General features: G+C 42.3%; 1 protein-coding gene across 3 annotated transcripts in view; it reads right to left on the bottom strand.

The window, feature by feature from the left end:
* Nucleotides 1-26,572, bottom strand: part of RSU1 (Ras suppressor protein 1) — a 97,175-nt gene extending 70,603 nt beyond the window's left edge. Inside the window, exons 1-4 of one of the 3 annotated variants that reach the window (XM_027450694.3) lie at nucleotides 26,434-26,572; nucleotides 23,358-23,469; nucleotides 17,866-17,916; nucleotides 2,236-2,356 (exon numbers count right to left, since the gene is read on the bottom strand). In XM_027450694.3, the coding sequence (XP_027306495.2) occupies nucleotides 2,236-2,356; nucleotides 17,866-17,916; nucleotides 23,358-23,469; nucleotides 26,434-26,451 (302 nt within the window). In that variant the 5' untranslated portion in view covers nucleotides 26,452-26,572. Of the gene's footprint in view, nucleotides 1-2,235; nucleotides 2,357-17,865; nucleotides 17,917-23,357; nucleotides 23,470-23,569; nucleotides 23,726-23,753; nucleotides 23,897-26,433 lie in introns of those variants that run through there. The other 2 variants (XM_027450693.3, XM_038175507.2) reach the window with 2 other exon arrangements.
* Nucleotides 26,573-27,887: the final 1,315 nt, after the last annotated feature.

A 27,887-nucleotide genomic window follows, 5' to 3' on the forward strand; every position in this document is an offset into this window, starting at 1 on the left:
AGCCATGATGCACCCCAGCATACAGCTGGCCCTCGTGGCTGCCAGGGCACACCGCTGGTCATGTTCAGCTTGCCTCAACCAGAACCCCCAGATCCCTTTCTGCAGGGCTGCTCTCCAGCCTCTTGTCCCCCAGTCTGTACTTACAGCCAGGGATGCACTTTCCCAGGTGCAGAATCTGTCACTTGCTCTTGTTAACTTCTTATTGTTTTTAACTGCCCAGTCCTTTAATTTGTCAAGAGCTCTCTGCGAGGCCTCTCCACCCTCAAGGGAGTCAACAGCTCCACTCACTAAATTGTGTCATCTCCAGACTTACTTAGTATACCTTCAAGTCCTGCATCCAAGCCATTCATGAAAACATTAAAGAGAACTGGCCCTAAAATGGAGGCCTGGAGAATCCCACTAGTGACTGGCTGCCAGCCTGATACAACCCTTTGAACCCAACCTGTCAGCCAGTTGTTCACCCCTTATATTAGGCAACTGTGTAGCTGTATGCTAGACATTTTGTCTTCCCTACAAATATGCCTGATACTTATGCACTCACAAGACATGCAGCCTGTTATCCTGACCAGTGACACCTGAAACACAAAGCAAAAGGGAAAGAGGTGTCACTGTGCTAGGCTCAACTTAAACTCAGTGTGTCACTGTGCAAGCTGGACCTTGGTAGGGGACCCACGTCCTAGCTAAAATACAAGTCATCCTTTTATACTTCAGAGCATCCTGACCACCTCTACTAGTTCCCCAATATCACAAGTTTCTTCACTGCAGTACCAAACAGGAGGAATACCTCAGGTGTACAGTACTTACGCTCACCAGAAACTTCCTACCCCACCTCTCGACCTTTCTGCACCAAAATCCTCCCAGATGTACTCTCTTATTCAAACTTCCCCTCTCTTCTAGAAAGATGTTTTGATGCATTGCATGTACACGTGCACTGCAGATGAGAAGGGGTTCCTCACACACCCACCATAATATTTTGCCCTTAAATTGCCTACAGGCACTTCTGAAGCAGAACCCATTTTGCAGAGCTCTACCTGGGGATGTAAATTATGCCTGGAAGATTGTGGGTCAGGAGGGGATTAAGAAGGAATAGCATTTAATCTACAAGATCCCTGTGGATCCCTTCCAACTCAGGAGATCCCATGACTGCAGATGCCATGGTTCCAGACCTAAGCCAGCTGATAAGTAGCACAGTGTTCCAAGGTGTCTCCTGGTCTTAACCCCACATGGACTCACACACTACATAAATGGGGAAAAAAGTGAAGACCACTATTTGAATTTGAGCATGCTAGAGATCTAAAGTGACCAAATAAAGACCATAGAAGACAGATCAACTCGAACATGTTTATTTACATTCCAACAGTTCAGGATGCAATTCAATTATCAGCACTTTATAAAAGTATCTAAAGCAGGATACTTACTGCCTAGTCAAAGTCATTTGGTATTTCCAATAGTAAAAACCCAAAATCTTGAGTTAATGTATTATAAACGTGTCAAATTTATAATATGAACATTCTTTCCCTGAAAAGGCTATAAAATTAAAGCTTCCCCCCATCAATGCTTTCCTAAGTAGCTATATTTTGCGTCCAATTAGTTCAGAAAAGTTCTGTAGTTCAGGTTTATTTTCTTCAAAATTCAAGGAAACCGTCTGTTACTGTAGTTGTAACTAAAGTATCACCAATTCTACTTGAACGTGGTATCTGAACACTTGACAGGAATGCCTCGGACTGAAGTTCAATAAGTACTACCTCTTAATTAAATACATATCGTATTTAATAAAGATTTGGTGCTTCTTTTACAGGTTTAATTAAAAAAATGAAGTTTATTTAATTAAAAAGTTGGGACTTTGGAACTAAAGTCCCAAATTAACATATAAAAAAATACAAAGAATGCTGAATTTTATTATTTTTTTTAAACAGAGCATAGAACTCTTACACAGCATCCACAGAATTAAGTGACAGCTGTTAAGAAAGTAAAATTCAATATTAGATGAATGTGAGTTGCTGTTGCCCTTAGAAGGTTATCAGTATATCAGAATGACTACTTGATCACTCTTAAGTATCTGATCATCCAGCACACTCACTAAACACTCTGGTGCTGTAATTGCTGAGTTATCATCACAAACACTTTGGAAAAAAAAAAAAACTTTAATACAAAAAAATAAGAAATTCTAGGTTCAGTTGTGACAGTTTTTGACAGCACCTCCATTACAGAAAATTTTAGCATTAAGATACGCACCCAAGATTCAGGTGTTTGAGCTTCTGAAGGCTGCTAATCTGTGTAGGCAGCTCCTCAATCTGGTTGTTGAAAAAGTTGAGCACTTCTATATTTCTCAGGTCTGCGATGTTTGCTGGCACAGCTGTGAAAAAAGTTTTCACAGTACGATATTGCAGTTAGAACAAGCTACATGGACTACAAATGCTCTGCTAGCACCTGTCTTTTGTTCTGTTTGTATAGCTGCTGACAGTAGAAACAGCATCCTACAGCTATTGCAACAAAAGCAAGATCTGTATTAAAGAAGCCTCCTATCTGGAATCAGTTCTCACTGCTGACAGCAATCACTTTGTACTCTTCAGAAAATTACTACTAGTTTTGATAGTCAAAATATCTTACAATAAGGCCAGAGATGAGAGAAACAAATGCAACAAATGTTCTCATAGACTAGCAAAAAGAAACTAGCCTTCCTTGGCATCTGTATAGCACACACAGGTCTCAAAAGAGTAGAGCCCCAGAGACTTGGAACATTCCTTTATCTGAGTCAAAAAATAGATGGTCCAAGCATTTCAGTCTTTAAACGAAGCCTCATTCTGAGCGATGGCTCATTCTGCTTACTGCTTAAATAATCTAGCATCCAAGTTCCCATCTGTTAATATTCAACAATGGTTACAGAAATTTAACTTCAGCCTTCAAAGATGAACTGTTCAACCAAGCCCATTTTTGATTACTTCTCATGAGTGAATAACTGTTCAATACACATACATGGTTACATTAGATTCGCCACAAATCAATACGCTTATCTAGAAATACAAAAAATTAGGCAGAAGCACAATATGGATGTGCCTGTGCAGGTGAGGTTAAAAAGCTGTTCATATTCACACCCTCTCCCCCTTAAATTTAGTAAAAACTTAAACACGCAGCTGAAGTTTACACAAAAGGAGGCTGGGAAATAGCTTGCACTGAAGTGGGCACCTGTGTTCGATATTCAGGTGCCCTTGGTTCAGTCTTAACCTCAACCACACCAGGAACCCACAAAGTGCACATCTAAATAATTAGAAGTTTTTTATGAAGCTATGATTTCCTTTTATTTGTTGGCATGAGGTGATCTCAGTCTTAAAACGCACTCAATAATGTTTACAAAGCAGAACATTACAGTGTGTCATATTTACTAGATTACAAGCATAATTACATTGTTCACAATAATGGGATCCCTAACACTCTAATTACACTATATAAATATTACTGTTGAGGGCCATATTCATTGCAGGAGATTTTTAACGTACTTTTTTTTTTTTTTTTAAAGAAAGTCATTAAGGCAAATCTTAGTATTTAAAAGCCCTCTCTTTGTGGTATATTCCAACCAGTCCATGTGTGTCTGTAACTCAATGATGGCAAGAATTGTGTGCCTTCAGAAAGGCAAGGGTAACGTACTACTACCATTGCAGTAAATTATTCCCCAACAGAAGTTAACTGAGGATTTTAATTGACATAATTCAGCTGTTTCCAGCCTCAATATTTCACCAGAACAGTAATTACCACTATTAAAATGTTTTCCTTTCAGAAATTAGACTTTGTAATTTGACTTTGATGAGATGCAATGGACTGGCAAGCCATGTTTCTGCTCTTTTCAAAGAGATGCTATGTTTATGCAAGACTAGGAAACAGAAGTATCAGCAAATACACTTTTTAGTTCAGTCACAAAGCGTAAACAATTCAGAGACCAAACAATTCTCCTTTAGTTGTACTGATGATACAATTAATAAAAAAAAAAAATGGTCTGAAATTTTTGACCTTTTTGATGGTATGAGATTTCAGTCTCCTAGAAAAATCAGTTCAATATAACACAAGCTGTGCTAGGCGTAACACAGAGCAAGGTTGTTGGAACACAACAGCCTCATCACATCCAGGAGCCCAGACTTACCAAACCTAAATTCAGATCAGCAGGCTATGTATCGCTTCTGTATTTCAACTGTCCAGGCTGAAAAGCATCACAAAATGACCAAGGAATTAAAAAGCCATTATCCAAGATGCTGAAAGTTCTCCAAGCCAACTAAGAGAAAATACATCTTATGTTTAGAACAACATTATTACAAAGACAGGAACCCCATAAAACTTTTCTGATCTTGCTGTGAGACCAGACTACAAAAACTGTCAGACTACGGAGACAATTTCTTAGCGCTGCTCTCACGTGAAGCCAGCCAACTATACCTGAGATGTGTTTCAGTTGAATCAGTGCTGGTTAATAGTCTCCTTCCATTTAGTCAGTCCCGTTCACAATGCATTTAGCTACCCAAGGATCTTCTGTACCACAGAGCAGCAGCAGGACCATGCTGCATCCCTGAACAGACTGCAACAGGACAGAACCACGTGCCCTCCACGTGGCCTGACAGAGTTATGGAGCTGCCTTCAACTGAAGACAATGCTCTAGTGGATCTGCCCCTTCAAAAACCTGTCCAAAATAACTTGTTTTCCCATTAAGAATAAATTACACTTGTATCTCATTTCTGACAAGCTAAGAGATTGTGTAGGGGAGGAATCCGTTCAAGGAAGAAGGTGAACAGTCTTTAGAAGTCTTGATTTAACAAAAAAGAAGACAAAAAAAGACATAAAACTATCTGGGAAAATATGGTATCCAAACATTAAAGTAGGAAGAAAATGGTTTCCAGAGACTTGTTGACTAAGGCTGTGCTTGCGTTGAAGGTTACAGCATCAGACAGAACCAGTTTAAATGGGTTATTACACAGCTGCAGTCTCAAATCCTATCCACTCATCCCACTTGCAAGCACAGGGGAAAACTTAACTTCCAGTGGCTAGTTCATCAGAGATTTTTAATTTAGTTTTCTTTAGTCAGGGTATGGGTGTGAGTAAGTGTCCCTAGTGAACAACAGAAGCTGTACCCTTGCACGCTGCCTGCTAGGTTTCTGATCTATCTGTGTAATTCCCACACACTGAATTTCATGTTGTGAATCACTCTTAGGATGCTACTCCATTATACTTGCCATTATTATTTTTCTACAAGCCATACTAAAAGCTGCACAGGTAAGCAGATTATGGGAAAGACTGAATATTTAGCAAAGGATTTAGATGAAATGCTTTGTGTCAACCTGCTAAATCAAAACAAAGCCCCCACCCACAACTGGTTTTGTTTGTTTGTTTGGGTGAAGGGGCTTGAGGTATCTCATGAGAAGGAAATGAGAGAGAGTAGCACAAGACAAGGCTGGAGGAAAGGGAGAGAAGACTTCTCCCTGTAATGGCTTATTTTCTGATTCAACAATTCAGATTGCTTTGTAACATGGGGAATGCTTTATGGACTCTAAGAGCAGAAGCCTGAAATTAATTCCTGTACTGCTCTTGTAGCTAAACTGCACAGGTGCAGCAGCCCAGCAATGCTCAGGAAAGGTTGACGAGGCATACAGCGTTCTTTGGTCTGAACTTTACATGACTAAATGCATCCCCACCATCTTCCCACAGTTGAGTTGCAAAAATCTTCCCAGATATAGAGCAGACTGCCAAATACCAAGAAATTCATGTTCTGGCAATACCGAATTCCACTCGAGTCACCTTCTCATGATGAGCTGTGAGAATGAACTGTCAGCATCCCGGTTCCCTTCACCCACATATTTACAGTAAGATCCACAGTGTCTTAACAACTCTTCCAAGAGCATCTGCTGCCCAGTGTCATTAACAACTAAACTCCTCCTCAGCAAATGCTAGTAAAACTTGGCAGCCCCATGCCTTTGCATTCTCCTGTGAGGCTTCAGTCACATCATGAAGCCCCATTCATATGAAGCCTCACTTCACAAGACCAGAAGCAGCTTCCTTCCCCTCGCTCGATACTAGGAATTGCATACAGTGATTCACTGTGACAGCTATAGACTTCACCTTGATTTCAAGAGCTTGGTTGAGAGGGAAAGTCTACAGGCTGCGCACAAAGCAATAAGATGACTTTCTTCATGCTCCTGCAAATAAGAATTGGCAACTTGTTATACTTCAAAGAGTTTAAGAACAAACAGGCTCTGTTTCACCCTGAAGTCAGTGGCAATTCTTTAGGAATGAAAAAGAGACTCTCTTCAGAGCAGATTTTCACTCAAGGCAAGTTGTCAAATATTATTCCTACATAAGCAGCAGCCGTTTTACAGCTCTGATATGATTTCTGAAACACATTTATGAAGGGTTAAACCCTACTATTCAGCACTTACTAGCTCCACATCGAGCATCCTGGATCTGGACCTCAGTTCCCTGCCCACACAGTGAGCCAGGAGCCCTCACCAGACATCTAGCATTCTTCCTCTCTGCTAGAAGTCTGATGTTGCCCTCTGTTGGAGAACAGACACTGGTTTAGATGGACCTTTTAGCTACCATGCTAGGAACATTTAAATCAGTTAAAGCAGTTTGGAGATGCACACGTCTTGGATGTAACCCTTTCCAGTACAGCAGGGAATCAAATGGGTTTTGTGCCATTACTTAGTACTGACATTTTGATCCAGCTCTTCTTGTATTCCCAACCCCTGCCAAAGGAGAAAGAACAGAATAAAAAAGGAGAAAAGCAGGTGCAATTTTCCCCCCAGTTCCTCTGTCACTCTTCAGTCATTGATCTAGGTTTTGATAAGTTTCTGTGGTGGCAGTGCCCTTCACAGCTGAAAGTGAGCAGGCTTAATGTAAGTCTATTTCTGCAAGTGAGCTCCAGGATTATTTCACTTCAAGCTTCTGTGAAGCACTGGAAAACAGTAAAAATCCTCACAGCTTTAAAAGTAAACCAACTCAGGTGTTTGCGAGCTTAAGCCCCTCTTTGGTTTTCATCTATGAGGTGCAGTGTAGCCTGGTTTTTGTATTTAGTAGGTACTGGCATTACATCATACATTTCTGAAGGGTTTCTTAATAGAAGATCCAGATGAAGATCTCTATTTTAGTTTTAACTTGTAAATGAGAACATTCTTCCTTTTCCATTTAGACAAAGAAGCTGAGATAAAAAAGTAACAAAACCCAATCCAGCACCCAACTGGACGAGGGAAAACACAGGCCTCTGTGAGAGGGATCTGGTGCAAATACAGGCCTCCATCAGGGGAGCACGTGGTATGTACACTGAGACAAACATTTCAACTCATTTATATATTAACACTGAATGTTCAGAACAAACATTTTCTCACTACTGCTTGGAGAACAGTGTCCGTAACACCTGCCTATTCATAAAAGTGTGTGCCAGTAATCTCAATAAATATGATTCAAAGTTAACAGGAAATGCTCATTGAATTCAATGGGTTTTGAATCAGACACGAAGTGAAATAAGGATTTTAATTACTTCAGATTATTTTCTTTGGCACTCTCATCTTCAGAAACTTCAAGCTGCAGAATCCGTTTTTTTTTCCCCAGAATGTTTCTTTAGTTAACGAACTAATTAAGCAGTACCCAGGAACATGACGTTCACTGGTATTCCGAACCTCTAAAGGTTCTAAGGGAATATTTATCCAGAAGAGCTATTAAAATAGTACTTACTACTTGTCAGAAAACAGATTCAGAAGACTACACCAGTCTCTCATTAAACTGTCCCATCTATAAACAGGTCAAGAGTAATGCAAAGTAAGGAGAATTCGATACAGAATTTGAGTGTGCCATCAGGCCAGAGCAGATCCCAGGCAGGGTTTTCTTGCCAAACACAAGAATTTACTTTTTACACCTAGAGCGAAACACTGTGGGTTACAGCATCATAAGCCCAGGGCTGCAGACTGTTGCTTCTCCAGTCAGCGTCAACAGGAACTCTTCATGAGCATGGATCCCTTAGAGTAAAGGTCACAGAGACATGAAATGTTACTCACATTTCACGGGGGAGGAAGAATTTAGAATACTAAATATATAATGCATTCTGTGCATCCAATATAACTGTACTCCTTGAGCGGGAGTCATGTTTAGATTAATTTGACAAGGGTTCTGTTATACTGAGGGAGAAGCAATCAGAGTCACCAAAATGAAAGAGGAATTAGCAGAAGGAGAACACAACAGTTTTCCTTTTAAATATTCATAGGCATGCTGATATCATACTTGGCAGCTAACCGGAGAATCCTTATCCCAAGCGAAGCATTCAGTACTTAATTTACACATTATGTAGTTCAAGTTTTCCCCTTTTGCCCTTCCTCAACATTCTTCTAAATATGGATACTAACCTTCCGCACACTAAAAACACTGAACAAATCTGTCTCCTTAAGCTTTAGCTCTTTCCAGAAAGCAGCAGATTTCTTTTTTGCAGTTAACCAAGGAAGCACTGCAGTTATGAAAATGCTCTTATTAACATGTTTAAATTATACCATAGCTTACTGATGTGATACTGTGCTAACAAAGCAATTTATCAATAAACAGATTTAATTTAGAAGCCAGAGACTAAGGAGAAGTGCTGTGAGCACAACAAAGGCAGAGAAGAGACTGCAAATGAAGTGACATCTGGTACAAACAAAGGACAAACTCTGTTCTTTGAGATGAATGCTTGGGATGCACTTAAGAATTTGGAGAGAAATCCTACAGGGGCTGAGGTTAGGAAGGGATTACTAAATAGAAAATTAACCACGTAAGAGTAAAGAACTGAAACCACATCAAAATAGTTCACAAAAATCTGATTTTTGATAGCTGATTTTATAGTATTATGTACAGGCTGAGTGTGCATGTGTATAAAACTGGATATAAGCATGCCCCTCACTTCTCCACATCCTGAAGTGTTAGCCAAGCTTTCTGAATTAGCTTGACATGCAAGTACTGTAGTGGACCACAGCCTTTTCAGCCTTAAGTAATTGTTTTATGAGGAGCCCACAATTCAGCCAAAAAGCTCTCTTACTTTGATGTCAGGAGAAAAAAAAAAACATGCAAAAAATTGAAGAGTACAGCCCATCAAGTTGAACACTTTTGAACTTGCCCTCCCTCACCATTCTCTTTACATCCATCTTATATTTAAGATGTTTTCCACAGTTGAGAGACTTACCAGAGATGCTCTGAATATCAGGTCTTGAATAGACACTAAAAGGTTGCAACTTCGAGGTCAAAGTCTCTTCAGCTTCTCACTCAGGAATATCCATACACCTCCATGCTTAGCAGTGCTTGTTTATAAAGCTCTGCTCTCACTGTAAGAGCGCCTAGCAAGTAGCCCATCATTTTCACTTTTCTTTATTGGACAGTTAGTATTTTTTACACCATTTTTATCACCAAAATGCTTTTAAGAGCTTTTTCAGGTCTGTTTTTCACTGCTCCTTGAATCACCTGAGTTTTTCTCCATTCAGCATCACATAGACTGCCTTGCTGACACTTTTATCAGAGACCAGCCCGTCCTCTAAACACACACAAAGGGAGAGGCAGCAGTAAACACGCTCAGTGTTTAAAAGCAAGGTCAGCATATGTATTTACACACGATTTTCTTATTGCAGCCCTTAGAGCTGGAAATGAATTAAACTCCTTCCTGGTGTGGGCTCCCTACACCCACAAAACAGTACTAAAAGCCACTCCTTTCTCTAGGTCTCTACATTAGCTGATCCCTTTTTTCATTTCCAGCTACAGCAGATATTCCTAACAGACAGAATAAACCATGTTACCACAAATTACTCTTCCTCAGATAAAGAACAAGAAACTATTTCACTGTAAGAATTATTTTTCTCTGCAGCATTTTTTGCCAAAGGACACCACTGGAACAGAGTAAGAGGCCAGACAGCAGTGTGAGGAGAAATGCTGTATCATTATACACTTCAAAGCAACACCCCTGATTACTGGCAGAAGCAGAACACACAGAATACAGACCAAGAACAAGTATACAGAACTATTTCCATTTTCCCCTCAATCTATGCTACCTCTTCTTACCTTCTTCCTTTAATATCAGCAACAATAAAAAATTCCAGTTTGTTTGACAGCAAGCTCTTTAAGATAGTACAAAATTAAGCTCTTTGATGAAGTCAGTTCATGTGAGCAAAACACCCTACCTTTTAAGATGCCAGTTTCAAAACAGCTTATTTTGACAAGGGGATTTCTAACAATTTTAGATTACAACCTGTACAAACACGTGGAGAAACAGTTTACGTGGGCTTCCACAAAAAAAAAAAAAAAAAACATTACAGATATTTTAAACCATTGTGGGAGAAGTTAAGACACACAGAAATTTGTACTGAAACATCAGAAAGTGTTGAGACTTACAAGAAATAATATTGGAACAGTTATGTTTCAATAATAAAAGAACATTGCAACTTCTGAAGAACTGTCAGAGACGACTTATTTGTGTCTGGTGCTGTATACAGTTTGCACGTTGACTTGTGATGCAAAGCTGACTGTTTCTATGCATCACAAAATATAACTATTTGCTTTGAATCGAGGAAATTTCATTATGCATTCTTTATACCATTACAGAGCAATAATCCTTCACAAATTCTTCTGCTTCATTCTCCCAAAGCTTCTTAAAAAACAAAGCTTATGTTATTTAAAGCTGAATTGCTCTACCATCTGTACTTTCTCAGAACCAAGGATTCTTTCAATCTTCCCCCCCTTCAGGGAGAAAAGCAAAAAGCTAACAAGGTATTTCATCTAAACATTTGAGCAGAACTCAGATGTCATGAATTTAGTCAGGCATACGCAAAGGGATCTCCTTTTCCCTCCTTCTCATCTCCCCCTGTGCATGCTTTCATAGATTTCCCTTCAGAGATCTCTGCATCAGGAACAGAAATGATATACGAACTGAAATGAAAGGCTTGCAGTTAATTTAAAGCACCATCTGAAACATGGCTGAGAGGCTGTTATCTCAAGCAGAAGTCTTATGTTTTGGACCCAGTCATAGTTTCACTCCACCAGCAGCTTGCTTGCACCCTTTTGAGGTGTATCACTCCACTACAACGACATGAATAATGTGCCAGAAGGAAGCAGAGGCAGAACCAAAGCAGAGGAGAACAAATGAAGCAACAAATAAGGAGTACATGAACATCCGCTTCCCTCCTGAGGTCTGGGAGGGATGGAAGTCACTTAATGTAAGGCAAAACATAAAGCACCAGGCAACGCCGGTGGGAGACACCTGCAAAGAAGCAGTAAGTGGTGTGAGCAGCATAAATAAAAGGAGAGAAGTTTTGAACCACAGGACAACCAGTCTGCTGGAAGGCAAAATGCACAAGAATGATAAAAGGCAACTATCGGGCTGTCTAAGGAACAGGATTGATAAGAAAATCTGTTCCAGACGGATCTGAAAGTTGATTGAAGAACAAAATTCAGGTATGGAAACAGGAACCAGCAGCAAAAAGCTAATGGACCACCTCACAAAAAGGAAGGGACTAAGAATGAGTTAAGAATTGCACTTGAGTATCAAGGAAGAAGCAGAGGTGAGGAAAGAAGAAAGGATGGTAAAAGGCAGCAACTCAGAGAAAAGGGATAGGGGGACAGAGAATGTGACCTCAGGTAGTACATGGGAGATTTCTCAAGCAAAACAGTTGCTCCTAATCTCTCATCATTTAGTCATGTAATAATACTGGGCACAGGATCAGGGAATGAGAGCAGAAGGATAGAAAAAATATTCAGGAGCAAGCTACGAGTAACAGACACCTCTTGAGGTCATTTCAATACGGCAGAAGAATACGGTAAAGCTGGGAAGCACGGGATCATCTGAGGTTAAGGAGAACGAGGAGAAGAGCAAACCTAAGCTACTGTTCACGACTACCTACAAGTCAGACTGAATTGCTAACAGGAAGAATTCTTTCCATGAAAGAAAGAGCTAAAGATACTCAAACAGTGACCTCTAATGGTCAAACCACAGAGTCACAAGCTCCAAGCGTAACAGTTAATACAGAAGCTAGAATCTCTGAATAAACCATCCAACTGACTACAGAGCCAATTAATACATCAGGTAGCTATGTCAGGTAATTGTTACAGCAGTTACAAGTCATCAAAAACTTGCAGTGTATCCCTAAAATAAATGAAAATAAAACATGTCAAGATGGCAGCATAACAGTTGTGCACTCAGTGATGACCAGCACTCGCATCTGTCGTCAGTGCTCAAGTAACCTTTAACACCCTACATGCTTTCCCAGCACGGGTCTCCCTCTGTGCTCTCCTGGGTCAGACTGTGGTTAACCCGAGCGTCTGAAAGCTCCTCAAGCACACTTCCTATTCGTGATGCAGTACAAGGGTTTTAATTGTTTACTTTCATCACCATACCAGTAGGGATATAAATGTGACTATGCTAGGATGTGAAATTTTGTATACACTCTAAGTAGCTGAAGAGTACATGGAGTTAGTCTAGCTATCTGAGTCCATCAGTTTCATTACCATTTCATACTTAATGGCAAAACAGATCACAAATGCTGTTCTGCAAGAAAAACAGTCAGATGAGACTGAAGCCATAGTACACATGCCATCTTAGGTGTTTCCTTTGAATAAAGAAGTTCCTTTATTGCTAATTTTACCACATTTATCATTCGCTCACCAACGTACTGGCACAAAGGGACCAAAAAGCAAAGTCCTGGTCTGTCCTGCTGCCTTTCACTCTCGCCTGCAGAGGCACCATTTCCTGGAGGTGGCCGTTCTGTGTTCTAGTACAAGCAATCTTTAAAAAAATTAAGCCCAAATCACAAAGCGATACACACACTTTATTCCCAGCTGCATAAAAATAATGTCATACTCACGTGTTATACTTTCCCTTGCATAGCTCCAAAACGTTCTGCATGAAATGACTCAGGTGGAGTCACAGAGGAGAAAAGATGCCCAGCCTTGGCAGCATGTGCCCTCTCCCCAACCAGCGCTCCCCTGGACACCTCCTTATTTAATTCCTAACAATGGCCCCCCAGAACTGCTGTGAAACCACAAGCTTTCACTTTGAGCGATGTAGCACAAAGTTTGTTTTGTTTGGGTACCCTAACAAGTTAGTACACAGATGTGAGAACAGTGTTTGTGCCTGGCCAGCCTGCTCAGGCATGGTTCCACAGAAGCCTATCCTGTGGCTCCAGCCCCCTTCTTCCCCCTCCAACACGCCTGTCTCAATCCCTGCCACCACCCGTGCTCTGGTAGCTATCCCCCTGTGCAGGGATAGTGACACCTCTACGTCCCCAGCTCCCAACAAACGTTAGGGAACAAAGACAACTTAGTCGCACCTAACCCAAATTAACGTGCCACACTGAAGGACTCCATCATTCACCCACTGATTTACACAGATTTGGGGAATATTTGTCAGGACTTTTATGCCATTTTACTTTGGTGTCAGCCAACAGGTTCAAGAGATGCCAGGGTCAGACCAGAAAACCCATACAGGCAGACAGCACAAGCATGACTCCTCAATGCTGCTTCTCAGCTGTACAGTGGATAGATGGTTTGGCTTTAAATGATGGAACAAAAAACTCCCACTGTAACATATGGGCACACTGGCCCATATGTCTAAGTTAAGGAAAAAAAAAAAAAGACAAGTACTTGCTTTCTCCCTCTGCTTTCAACTGGTTTGTCACAAGAGACCCCAAAATGGAATCATCCCAGGTTTGTCACTCACACAGCAACTGGTTCAACAGAGCTGCAGGAACAGTTATTCAGCTTCCCCTAGAGTTTTGCTTCCCATTTTGAGGCTGTTCTGCAAGAAAAGGGTTCTCATCAAGCAGCAAAAGCATAATTGCAACTCTTTCGTAAGTTACCTGGAGCAGAGGCAGCCAGTTCAAGACTCCTGCATTAGCACAGCACCGGGCAGCTGGAAAACATCCAGTCTAATATCCTCCAGAAAAATCAGTGTGGATTTGAGTACTTCTAACAGAGAACGATTTACAGAGAGGTAAATGCACAAGCACCAGCAGCATGAATGGAGTACTAAAAATATTACTGAAAAAGCATGCCACAAAAAAATTCTAAGCAGTATGATGGATCTACTGGTGTTATCTTCAAACTTGTTAACAAAACTTCACTTACTTCTAATAGTTTGCTGGCAAAAATATGAAATATGGTTACATTAAAATATGCATGTCCAGTTTTTACATATATTCTTTCTTCCAGATAGACATATTTACTCTAAACAGCAGAAAAAACAGCAAGCAGAACACTCATTTAAATGGCAGAAAACTAGTAGAAGATGCTAATATGACCTTAGTGCAGCATGTCAAGTGTCACTGCCACCAGCTTCCTAGCCATTTTAAGAGCAATCTGCTAAGACAATTAATTACATAGCTTAAAAGATTAGGTCAACAGTGTCAAAAACGAGACTATAAACTTGAAATTTAGCCTTTTTAAAATGTGTGCTGTCTATTTAAGTGTTTACATCAGTTTGAAAGAATAGGAAGCTTCAGACTTGACGAGTTACTTCTCAGGAGAAGCAGTGGTTTTACCTTCCCATAAAAGAAATCCAAACACAGATAGGTTGACAGAATCCCTTGGCTGAGAGACCAGGTATCCTTGCAGCCTGCTGATCTAAGGGCTACTTTAGATGAAAGGAGCAATTTAAAACTCAAGCAATTTAAAATTCAATAGAATACAGATTTAGAGTAGTGCAGCCCTTAAATCGATATTTTGAAAACCAAAACTATTTCTAAAAAGAAAAGTGGCCTAGTCTCAAGTTTTCTTGAATAAAGAAAACCTGAAAGTATCCTTTTTTGACATACTCCTCTTACTCCTCTTATCTTCTTCCTCCCCTAAGTCAGGTCTTCAGCTAAGACTTCTAACTAGGATATAGATTGCTTACTTACCTTATAATTTTGGCACTTATGCTTAAGTATGTCAACCCTCTCCTGGCTTAATTCTCAGACAGGCACGTTTACCCTGATCTGAGTCTCTCTGCGGGAGATCCAGCCTGCCCTCTCTTCCTCAGAGCACAACAGCTATCTGCGACATACCCAGCCAGTCCAGCTACACTTCAGATTTGTAAGGTGCCACAGGGAAGAAACAATCAAGTCTCTTAAAAGCATATTAGCTTCAAAAGTTGTACAATTAAAAAAAAAAGTCTTACGTTGGTTCAACTTGCGGACAGTAATGTTCACAACCCATTTCACCCCTGTGCCATACACACGGTCATTCAGAAGATATCAGAGCAGACAATGAGCAGCAGAGAGTTTCTGCCTGGCAGCTCTAGGTACAATTCACTTAGCCCAACGTTATCTGACCTCATCACGCAGGTTTTAGACAGAGATGAGCAGAACGAACTGCTGTCTCAAGGTGCTCACAACCCTCCAAAAGCTGCAGAGAAGGCTTCAGTGGCAGGATACGATTACCTGCTTAACTTTTAGGCAGCTCAAGTTCAGAGACAGGCATCTCCTTGCTGTGACCCTGCAGGAACACAAACGCCGCCAGGCTGGGCAGCCAGTATCCCAGCTCCATCAGTGGCTGATACCAGACAGCACACAGCAATAACCTGAAGTTTATCATAACATTTCCCCGAAACAGTTGCTCACTTCCAGCTATTTGTAACCTTTAGAGCTACAGGCTGGGAGAGGAGTGGTTGGAGAGATGCCAGGCAGAGAAGGACCTGGGAGCGATGGTGGGCAGTCGGCTGAATATGAGCCAGCAGTGTGCTCAGGTGGCCAAGAAGGCCAACAGCATCCTGGCTTGTATCAGAAACACTGTGACCAGCAGGGCTAGGGAGGTGATCGTCCCCCTGTACTCGGCTCTGGTGAGGCCGCACCTCGAGTACTGTGTTCAGTTTTGGGCCCCTTGCTACAAGAAGGACATCGAGGTGCTTGAGCGGGTCCAAAGAAGGGCGACGAAGCTGGTGAGGGGCCTGGAGAACAAGTCCTACGAGGAGCAGCTGAGGGAGCTGGGCTTGTTCAGCCTGGAGAAGAGGAGGCTCAGGGGCGACCTTATCGCTCTCTACAGATACCTTAAAGGAGGCTGTAGTGAGGTGGGGGTTGGCCTGTTCTCCCATGTGCCTGGTGACAGGACGAGGGGGAACGGGCTAAAGTTGCGCCAGGAGAGTTTTAGGTTAGATGTTAGGAAGAACTTCTTTACTGAAAGGGTTGTTAGACACTGGAACGGGCTGCCCACGGAAGTGGTGGAGTCACCATCCCTGGAAGTCTTCAAAAGACGTTTAGATGTAGAGCTTAGGGATATGGTTTAGTGGGGACTGTTAGTGTTAGGTTAGAGGTTGGACTCGATGATCTTGAGGTCTCTTTCAACCTAGAAATTCTGTGATTCTGTGATTCTAAACTACAGGTCGATCTGTGTGTTTAGTAACGATGCTTACAGTTTTCCTCCCCGTACTTCGTCTGTGAACTCACTCATCAGTCATCAATTATTTATAAATTTGACCAGTGCAAATCAAAAGTTCTTCAAAAATGTAAGAGGGTTTTATTGTTTTATTTTTTAAATAGGGACAAAAACTGGCGAGATACCAGTCTAGAGGACACTATACAGTCAGGAATAGGGCCTGGAGTAACTACTTCGTATTTCTCACAGCTACTCATACACTGCCCATAATTTTACCTATTTCGTACTACTACTTCAAACCCTTTAAGCTATGCATTAATGACCAATTCGCTGCAACCAAAGAATTAGTGTTCATGTGGTAGAACCTAAGAATATTTTTACTTTCTTCATGCTTATGAAAATGCTCAAAACCTTAAGCTAGATTTTCATATTAACACATGTTTTAAGTAACACACACAATCTTACAGTTCATGCAGCAAATGGATTAGAACTTGATGGGTTTGTTTTACCTTTTTACACCCCACTCTCAACCTGTAAAACTTACGCAGAGCATAGGCTGGTGCGTGCTACAGAACTGCCCGGTCTTCTCCCCAACAAACGCTCTTTGGCAGTTCCACTCCCTTCCCCATTTCATGCACTCATAAATAGATTAGTTCCAAAAAGCAGAGGAGTGGTTGAGATTGACATCCACTGATATGTGCAGAGAACAGACACGGACAAACAGAACATCAAAAAAAGAGAACTTCTCTTCTCTTTACAAGATACACAGTAGCAGGGTCTATATGAACCTCACTCTTGTATTTAACACCCAAGAAGTCGGAATGTTTGCACAACACACAAACAGGTAAGCCTGAAGCTTGCTCCTACAAAGAAATAATTTAATTTTGCCTCACAAGAGGCTGGCTGATATCCCGCTCCATTAAGTTCAGTCTCACATCACCTCTCTCTCATGATACGATATTCACCAACACCTCAGCTGAGACGTCTTTACTATGGGAAGTGATAACTGAAGTACCCAGAAGGTAGTAACTGAAGGTGTGTGCAGTACAGCCAAGAGACAGTTTACACTCAAAAGATTTTTTTTTTTGTTGCCAACAGCAGAACACTTGACTTTCATGCCTGAAGCTCACATTCAGTTGGCCTTCCTCACGTGCATTTGGTTATAGACACAATGCAGTTGAGCTGTAGTTTGCTTTCACTTGCTTCTTAATTATCCTTCTACTCAAATAGGAACTGCAGTTCAAAAAAGTTGGTAAAACTTGAAAATTGTGGCAGCAAATGGATTTTTTGACTTAGCTGGTAACACAACTGAAAATCACCGATCTTCTGGTACACGGCTGACCTGTATTGATGTTAGAAAGGCACGTTGAATGCATCTGCTAATTCACATCCTCAATCTTTTTTTATTTAGGTAAAACGCCTCACCAAGAATCTCACCCTCTTAGCAGTGCTGCTGTGCTCTATAAAAACAAACCAGTAGTGGCAGCTTTTAAATGCTGCTTAACAGCCTGCAGCAAAGTCAGAAAAGCAGAGTATACTTACTGGTAAGCTTGTTGTGACTGAGAACCAGCTGTGTGATATGAGACAAGGTAACTGTAAATGAAGAGAGAAAAAAGTTAGTTTATGAACAGCAATGGCCCATTCCAGCTAAAAAACATGTTATTCTCCTACTCTAGTAACCCCGGATCATAGGCACTATTACGAATATCAAGACAAGCTCCAGATATTTACTGAAATGGCCTGAATGATCTGATTGATCCCAGCCCCTCGTACTCCTACTTACTGAGCAGTAAGTATGGGGTTGGGTCAGCTACAGTCTGGTATTCCCCACTATGCACCCTCACCTGTGTTTGTTCTTGCCTACTGCCATTCCCGCACCCCTGCTGCTTTTTCCCCTAGAGGCTCTACAGCCCACAATCAACTTTACCTGGCCAGAACAACATGCTAAACAGACAGAGGAGAAACCCACACCTTGAAGACATTGTTAAACGTCTTCCCTCTCCCTGCAAAAAGTCTGATGTGCTTTGAATGAGAAAAACTCATTTTTGTCCTCCCCCACACCTTATTCCTTACTTCCAGCACAGTCTCTCCAAAAAGCTCTAGCAACTACAGGGCTGCCCCTCCTGAGCAGCCTGGAAGTTCTCCCTAAGGAGAGCTGTAGTGCTGCACCTCTCAGCAATTCCCAGAAGCATTAAGCCTCACTAACACAGGCAAATGTAAGCCCATAGCAGAACTAATGCAGTCACTCAAAGGCAGAAACAGAACTGAAAGATCATTGGAAAAAAAAAATGCATTGCCACACTTCCCTGTGCAATTGCAGGTTGTGGAGGAAGGAAAGGCAGGGAGCAGAAAGGAAAACAGTGCATCCACCCTCAGTATCTCTTTAAATACAAGCACTCTCTAAGTAGTGCCTCAAAGAGGTCACACAGTAGGACAGAAAGCAGCCCATAGGAAGTCTGTAAGAACACCGTATAAGAACCAGCACTATAGGGCAGCCAAGTACAGTAGCCTCAAAGAACACTCAGCTTTAAAACATGAAGGGCACTTCAGCATCAGCATCTAAGCAGCTCCTTAAACTACTGACTGTAGACCTACAGCTGACAGGTCAATTTACAAAAAAAATAATTGAAATGCTGGAGGCGGTTACGAGCTTGTGAGCAAATGTTTAAGTACTGCTTCTGCAGCACTTCTTTCTTTTGGTTTGGGAATTGTAATAGCTGTGACAACTACTGAAAGCCAAAGTCTCACGGGCCCTGAACAGTAAGGACATAGTCATTACTGGGGCAAGCCCTCTGCCAGCCTCCTGAGATGCAGAGTGCTTCAGCTGAACACCTCCAGCTCCACACCGACCTGACCTAGATCAGAGCCAGATGTGGGGTAACAGTGTGCCCCAGCTCATCTGTATCCTCAGACTTAACTTCATCAACTCACCAACACTGCACCTACCTGCCTGAACAGTACGGACATCATAAACACTGCTCTGAAGGCTGAAGTGTGAGCACTGAAAGAGCAGGGCTTACACTGCTGGCCCCAGCACCACCAGATAGCTTTCCAGCTTTGCTCTGAAGATTTGTGATGCTGAAACATTTGCTCCTTTGCCCTGCTCATGACAAAAGCTTTGGAAAGCGAAGATTCGGTTTAATCTGCTTTTTCAAAAGGAATCCTTTTATTTATTTCTTTTTTGATACTGTGCAAAGTTGCTCCCACTTTAAGATTAATTTTTCTTTTTTTTTTTTTTTTTTTTTAAAGCTGAGAAGAGTTAAACTGCAGTAGCTGAATAGGACAATTATCACCACCTCAGCTCCACACTAGAAAGCCAGCACCTCATCATGAGCACAAAGGACAGCAACTCCGAGCAGGTGGGAGCTCTGCTCCTCTGCTGCTTGGCAGAAATCTGCAACAGGCAGACTGAATGGCACTTACAGACTGGAAAGTCAAACCAAGCTGCAAGAACAGGTAATTCCAAGAGAACCTTTGCACTTTTTCTGTAGCTTCTGTACGACACCACTGCAAACGCTAAGAACCAGGTCTTTGAAGGAGGCACCCCTCAGAGGCCGTGCTGACATAACAGGGGATGAATTAATTTGATTTCAAAAACACATCACACATCCCCACAGAAGTTCAAGGGTGAGGATATTAACATTTGCCAGGGCAATTTACACACATGGTAGTTACAAATTCCTGTCATGGTCCCATTCCCACCATTGCTTCAAAATGGAATGGGTGGGAAAAGAACATCTGAGCTCTGATCTTGTTGTCCTAGCATCCAGCTTTTTCATATGCTGCTTCCATGCACTGCAAGCTGCCTTTCCATGAAATATTTAGATGACAAGTCTTGACTTCTTTTTTTTTTTTTTTTTTTAAAGGAAAAAAAAAAAAAAAAAACACAACAGGAAGACTCCAGAGACCTTGCTGGATGAAGATAAGACGCTGCCTCTCGCACTGGAGGAAGTTAACACAGAAGGAGCACTACAGCTTTGTACTGAACAACCTGCAAGCAGCCTGCCACTCCATCTCCTGGGCCTTGGTTATTTTAGGAGTGAACAATTCTATCAACACGAACTTTTTGGTAAAAAATTCCAGCCATATTAATTCCATCATGTACAAGCATACTTTTTGTGAAATATGAATAGCTTACAGATGGAATAATGAGAACAAATTAACACTTACAGAGTAAATAGGATTTCATCCAATATTCCTTCCCTAGCAGCCAGGCTACAGAGCAGCAGATGTCCCGAGTTATTTGAGCAAAATAATTCAAAGCTTCCCCACATCCACCACTTAAAAATAAATAAATCAGAGATTAGAGACTGCTCCTTGCAATGAGAACAATTCCCTAATTCAAGATGACTGCTTGAAGTCCCAACAATAAGTGCCATAGCCAGGCAAAAGATGTGTCATATCCTGCCTGCTTAATCAGATTATTCACCTTACAGGACATCTGCTAACCCCCTTTGTCTCTACCTGTCAATATCTGGATGTTTCATAAACAAATACAATCTACTCACTCCGTAACAGAGAATTAAAAAAAGAAAACGAACATTTTCACAAGGCAAGATGTGTTAAAACTATTCATGGATGCACAAACATAGTATAAATGTGTTAATGGCCACAACACTTGTTTTATTGCATACCAGAATAATAAAAAGCCTTTAAAGTTTAAAACTGTTTCACCTGCATTAGGATGATGAATGAAAATTACAGAACACCTAGGTCAAGGGACACTTTACATCTCAGGTGAACTCTCTTTCCTACAGAACTACTCTGCTGCATCTTTGAAAAGAGATATCTCGCTTACATTTCTGAAAGTCTGGAAAGTCCAGATGCTCGCTCTGAAGGCCTGTAGCACGATTCCAACCAACTTGTACTTCAATTACAGAATCACAGAATTTCTAGGTTGGAAGAGACCTCAAGATCATCGAGTCCAACCTCTAACCTGACACTAACAGTCCCCACTAAACCATATCCCTAAGCTCTACATCTAAACGTCTTTTGAAGACTTCCAGGGATGGTGACTCCACCACCTCCCTGGGCAGCCTGTTCCAATGCCTCACAACCCTTTCAGTAAAGAAGCTCTTCCTAACATCTAACCTAAAACTCCCCTGGCGCAACTTTAGCCCGTTCCCTCTCGTCCTGTCACCAGGCACGTGGGAGAACAGGCCAACCCCCACCTCTCTACAGCCTCCTTTAAGGTATCTGTAGAGAGCGATAAGGTCGCCCCTGAGCCTCCTCTTCTCCAGGCTACTTTTTGCAACTAGGAGAATTACAACTAGGAGAAAACACTGATATGCCTGGATTTGAAGAATACTCCAAAAACAGATGTCATGACCTGTAATGGCATTAATGAACCCCCGAGTGAGCAGCTGTTCAGGGACCACTGAACGTAACTTTGTGAATCTGAATGATAACGTATAAATGAGCTGACAACTCAACGTTCCCTTTACTAAAGATGAAAACAGGAAGAGATGCAGAGGTCTAAGCTAGTTTAAGACATTGAGTGTCAATCTCCATCCACACGGGAGAAGTATTTCCTCTTGAATTGGGAAAAAAAAATACAACACACCGACATTTGACAGAGGCAAATGCTTGATTTTGTCTGTCCTGCAACTTTCTTCCTAAAGGGTGGGAGTTAAGGCCAAAAAAAAAAAAAAGTGGCTGCTCTGTATTGGAGCAAGTCAGTCACTAGCCTAGGAAGAAGAGCCAGAAAAGCCAGAGGAGTCCTACCCAAGCCATTGCATGTTGTCCTCTTCCCTTCTTCTTCTCCCTCCCCATCATGACATCAATTTTCTATACTCCCTAAAGATTTTTGTTTTTTATACACACATGACAAGAATAGATCCGTACCTGAAGGAATAGGATTTGCACACAGAGCAGTGCTACTTCCCAGTCGCTGTGTGACTGCATCTGCTTTATGTGAATTAAGGAAGTTTAAACACAAGTTCGCTGAGCACTCAAATGTGCAGTGGGACAAGGCTTGGCACTTTTCTTGAAAAGCAACCAAGACTACAGAGAGCAGCTTACTTGAAGAAAATCAGTGTCCACTTGGGGTGGTGGGGTAGGACCAACTACAGCGAAGTAATTTCATGACACAAAATCCCTACCAGCAGCTATTGAACATAACTCAGGAATATCCTCCAGCCTAGTAAGTCCTTAAACCTCAAATTGCTAAAAAGAGAGGAAACACCACTGAAATGCTCTCTCTGATGCTAACCTAATGTTAGAGTCATCTCTAAACATCTACGAGGGGCTTTCATTAAAGACAAGATGCTAGGAAAGGCCATTCACTGGGTACGAATCACTATTCTTATTTGTATGTCGTGGAAAAATCAGTTTCTGAAGCAGCAAGCTGTAACTCTGTGCTAGAAAGAGATTCAGCACCCGTAATAGGAGAGGTGCTGGACCAGACCCATTGAACTTCCCTAGCAGTTCAGAGCGCCAGAGGAGCCCAGACACTGCTCTACCAGGGAAGTTCACCCCTTAGGAGCCAGGTGGCAGGGCCAGGAAACAAGCCGCTTCCACACCTCAAACCATCACCTACAAGCCATAAGTCGCAATGCCTACTCACTACTTCTTTAAAGGCGCACTCAGAGGAAGTTATTCCTTCTCCAGGCAAACATCTCGACAGAAATAAGAAAAGCACACCAAATATAAAACCTTACAAATCAGTCAGAGCGCAGAGTCACTGAAAAAGCAAGGTCTGGACTACCTGGACAGAAAGCAGCCATCATTTCCCCTCCCCTCAGTTTGATCTCAGGGTGGACAAGTCCCCAGCCCCCCATGCTAAAACAAACCAAGCCAGGCGCACGCAACATTTGACGGATTTAAGTTAGGGCACCCCGAGCCCACACTTCATGCAATAAACTCGCTGCCAAACAAGGCTCAGATGCCGCATTAGCAACTGAGAGCAGCAGGGACCATCCTGCTGGCCTGGCCGTGCCTGCCCAACACGCTCGGAAGCGCCTTTGGCATTAACTAAGCGGGTGCCGGGGCCCGGCCGCAAGGTACAAATAAGGCAGCGGCGCCGCTGTACGTACAGAGCCCGGGCACGTCCAGCATGTTGGAGACGCCGCGGTCGCACATGTCCACCTCGGGCTGGTTCTTCTCCCGGCTCTCCTCCACCATCTTCTTCAGCGACTTGGACATGGCCTGGGCGGGACGCGAACACCGTCAGGCTCCGGCTGGGTGCCCCCCACACGCAGCCCGGCCGCCCCCCGACCCTCCCTGCCCAGCCCCCGCGGCCACTCACGGCGCTGCCCGGCTCCCCCCGCTCCTGGTCCCCGTCCTGCTCCCGGTCCCTGTCCCAGCCCTGCTGCCGAGCCCGGCCCCGCCCGGCCGGAAGGGGAGGGGGGTGAGGAGGAGGAAGAAGAAGAAGAGGAAGAGGAGGAGGGTGTGAGGAAGGCTTGCGAGGGGCCCTTGCTCAGCTTCAGCACCTGGGCAGCGCCTCAGGGATGTTAACGGGGGCGCCCCGACCGCCGCCATTTCGCGGAGGGGAAGGAGCCGCGGGGCGCGCCTCAGGGCGGAGCCATCTTGGCGCCGGCAGCCCGTGGCCGGGGGCGTCCTGCACAGAGCGGCGGGGTTATTACAAATAACATCCACTGGAAGAGTTATTGAAAGTGATGTTCACTGAAACCAGGGTGTAAAAGGGCAGGTGCCGTAACCAGCAAACGCTGGCCTGGCATTGCTGTGGGGGTAGCGTCAGTGTTTCCTTTTTTAGAAATGATTTAATTTGCAGTAGCCTCTAAGTGGCTCGCACTGCCTCCAGCCCTTCCCTGAAGTTACGGGCTGCTCTCAGGTCTGCCCGACAAAACACAGCTGGAGGAACTTCCCTTTATCTAGATCACTCGGCAGCACATCAGTCACTGTGATGTACAAGCCAGCAATGTTCCTCTTCATCTGCAGGACGAGAACCTGCACCACTTCCGCATGTAACCAAGCGCCTGATAGCTGCCAGTCAGTTGCCTCAGAGAGTTAGCTTCCAGCATATTTATTGTTCTTCCTTCATAAAGGACAGTCAGGCTTCATTTAGTAGCAAAGGCTTATCCAGATTCATCGTCTGTAAAATAACATCCCAGTTTCCCTACCCCAATGAACAGAGCAAGCCCCTGTGACAAGGTGCTTGCAGGCTGTGTCTTTACGGCTCACCAGCTCACCTGGCTTCTGCTGCCCCACATATGCAGTGATAAAACAACCACATGCCACATGCCCTGAATGTCCACGTTCAATCCCTATTGTAGGAGTATTTAATTACTCCCTCTTTAATAAACGTATTTCCCTTACTGGCTTTTGTCAGGACTGCTTTCTTTTTCTTTGTCCCAGTAATTTCATTACCGTCTTCTTTGCAAACAGTTCATGTTTTCACTCTCATCGTTGGGTCTGCTTTGGTGACTGCTTCAGCAAACCTCCCAAATGAGCAAACACGCTAATGCATGCATACCCCAGTGAGGGCTGCACTGGATTTGACAAAGAGGTGATGCTTTCCAGCCTTCATTTTAAAGATTTTCAGCTGCTCATGAAGCACTACATACCAATTGGATGAGAAGAAGTGGAAAGTAAGTATGCATGACATGCTGGCCAAGTGTCTGGCCATTCCCTGATCTTGAAAGCTTAATTTTCAGGTTCTCCCATTAGGAGTAGTAATGATGAAGGCTAATTTCCTGAAGAGGACCTGTGCCCCTACAGTAACCCTCCATCTCCTCTCTTTTCCCCGGCACCTGAGCATATCCAATTCTTCCTTTAAGCCCCCCAAACCCAAGTATCCCTAGCTACAGGCTGGCCAGCTGGAGACCTTCCCAAATGTTGGGCTCACAGTTCAGGCTTCTCCAGTGTGACCTTATTTGTGTCTCACTGTGCTATCCAGTAAAACATAAATAAATAGATAAATAAATACTCTTTTTTTTTTTTTTTTCCCCTCCAAATAAAAACCACCTGTTGTAGCAGTCACTTTTAATGCAAGGGTAGCGTGTAGTCAAAACAACATCAATGTGCATCGGCAAAAACAGTTGTATATTGCTAGGCACTGCTGGTAGAAAATTATCCACCAAAATTAGAATAATTAGGTGTGATAACTGGCACACTATTTATTTGCTGAATTTTGCCTTATAAAATCAGACTTCTAGAATTTGGCCTCTATTTTTATTATCGGATATTTTAATTTTAAGCATTTATTTGTTAGCAATCCTTATTGTTGCTATTGTTATTTTGTACAGTAGTCAATGCTATTAATTCTTACTACGTTTCCTTTTAATCAGAACTGCCAAATAATTCTGTGGTTTTAGTTTGGCAGCTGACAGAAAAATAATTACAAGAAATATCTCAATTCTGGTGCCCAGGATGCTTATCTTGAGTTACTGTGGTAAACGGAGACACCTCCTCCTTTACTTTATGAGCCAACTGAAAACTGTTTTTTAGCCAAAATACTTTGTAAATGTAACTACAATTGGTGAATGTTTTAAATTGACCAGCACCATATTTTCTAGCATTGTAGCTGTACATCTTCTCTCTCCTTTAATTCAAGTAACTGTAGCCCTAACAATCTCATTCTGTTATTACTTCTCATTTACTGTGTATAAAGAATAGCCCCACCACATGAGAAGGGCAATTCAAAAATACTGTTATGGACATTTTAGTGCTCATTCTTCAAATCATAGTCTTTTTGCCATTCATATATTACTGCCTCCTAAAGAATGTCTTTATGGAAGAATAAATAGATATGGTAACATCCAGAAGATTTACACGTCAGTTAAAAAAATGCACGCTCTGGAAATTGAAAACGCTCGTTCATTATCTGTGCTGTGTCATTTACAGCGGAGAGGTTTGTAACCATGCAGGTATTAAAAGGCAGACGTGGTATTCACAGCCATTGCTTGATCTATAAAATAGACAGCAACGTGCAAAGACATAAAAGCAAAGACATTCCTGGCAGTATTGTGAAACAAAGCCATAAATCTTATTAAATAAAACACAGATTTTGTCTTCTGAACTATACACTACAAATAACAGATTTAGGGGAGAAGATTTTAAAAAAAAAAAAAAAAAAAAAAAAAAAAAAAAAAGTTCATTTGTTTGCTTTTGCCATGCATTCGTTTTAAAGCATTTTAAATTACTTCTTACCTTGCAAGACAGAAACATGGCTTAGCAAGAGCTCTCTCCTTTAAGGACCTTCACTTTAATAGTTCTGCAATGGTATTTCTCTCGTGGTTCCTCATATAAGATGTTAGAGGACAGTAGTGGGTTACTTTGTTCCTGTTTTTTTTTGAAAGAATGGGTTTGATAATTTACTCTAATTTTAGACTTTGACTATTTTTGGCGAGAGTCAGTTGGGCCAGATCAATTGAACTTTGTACCAGAAGCTTCATTCAACAGTCTTTGTGGACGTGAATTCTCTGCTGGACTTTCATTTTCTCTAAAGAACCTCGTGCATTTTACTCACGTGTAAATAAAATTATGCAGAGATCTAGAGTAGTTGTAATGTTTAAAGATGCACCAAGCACTAATTATTATCAGATTAAAAAAAATAATAATAATCTTACAATTTTCTTGTCCTCTCCTTCATCGTGTTCTTCATTCCTTTTTTCGGCAGAAGTTCAATGATTCCATAAAATTTGTTTGGCATTATGACTGAAAGTCATACCAAGGCCAAGTATTTATCTGCATCAAGAAACTGTCAGAAAGCATTTCACCAGCTTTAAAACAAAACATGATTTTTCACAAAACCAAACTTTTTGAACAACAGGTTTCAACACACTCGTCAGTTTAACTGCAGTGCCCCTGAGGAGCTTCAGGCCAAAGGTTGCATTGCCAGAGCTGGCCTCACGCAGATCAAATCTCAATATTGTGCAGAGTCAACAGGTAGGCCAGCCGTGGCAGGCCGACCTGTGGGACAGCGGTCTCCTCGGGGAAGCAAGTTTTGTGTCAAATAAACTGTGGGATGTGTGACTGCTATCAGTTGCAATAAGCCACTAATGAACTTCATTCATCACAACCATGTACAGGTTTCTATCGTGTTGTTCAGTTTATGCTCTGCCATGCTCTTGGCAAGACCAAGGTTTAGCCTAAGAACTGATTGTCCATAAGGGAAGGGAATGCACTGCAAAGCACTGCCCGGCGGCAGCAGGAGATGTTGGGGTGAGAGATGCCCTCCCAGTTCAGCTATGGCTTCCAGGTGAGCTGAGCAGCAGGCTGCTGAAATAATTAAATAATATAAAATCAGTGTTCTTGGCAGGCCTATTTGTGCCTAAAATCTGATGCTTCTGTGACCATCCACCTAGCAGCAAGAGACAGCAACCAGACTCTGAGGGAACTCAGCCCTGCACGAACTGCATGAACCCCACGGTGATTCACGGGAAGGTCAAAACCACAATGGACGCATATGGAGTCCCATGATGCTGCCATCCACTAGGAGAAGTAAACTCCTTTCTGATCTCAGCAGGCAAACAGCTGAAGCAGTGCTTGACTGTATCTGCATTGTCTTACAAGTTCCTGTATTCAGAGCTTGTTTTGTAGCTTTATCTCCAGGCAGCTTAGATGAAAGTATTTTCTTTACTGCCTGCAATCCCTTTTATGCT

Source organism: Anas platyrhynchos, chromosome 2, assembly GCF_047663525.1.
Source record: "Anas platyrhynchos isolate ZD024472 breed Pekin duck chromosome 2, IASCAAS_PekinDuck_T2T, whole genome shotgun sequence".
NCBI classification, from domain to species: Eukaryota; Metazoa; Chordata; class Aves; order Anseriformes; family Anatidae; genus Anas; species Anas platyrhynchos.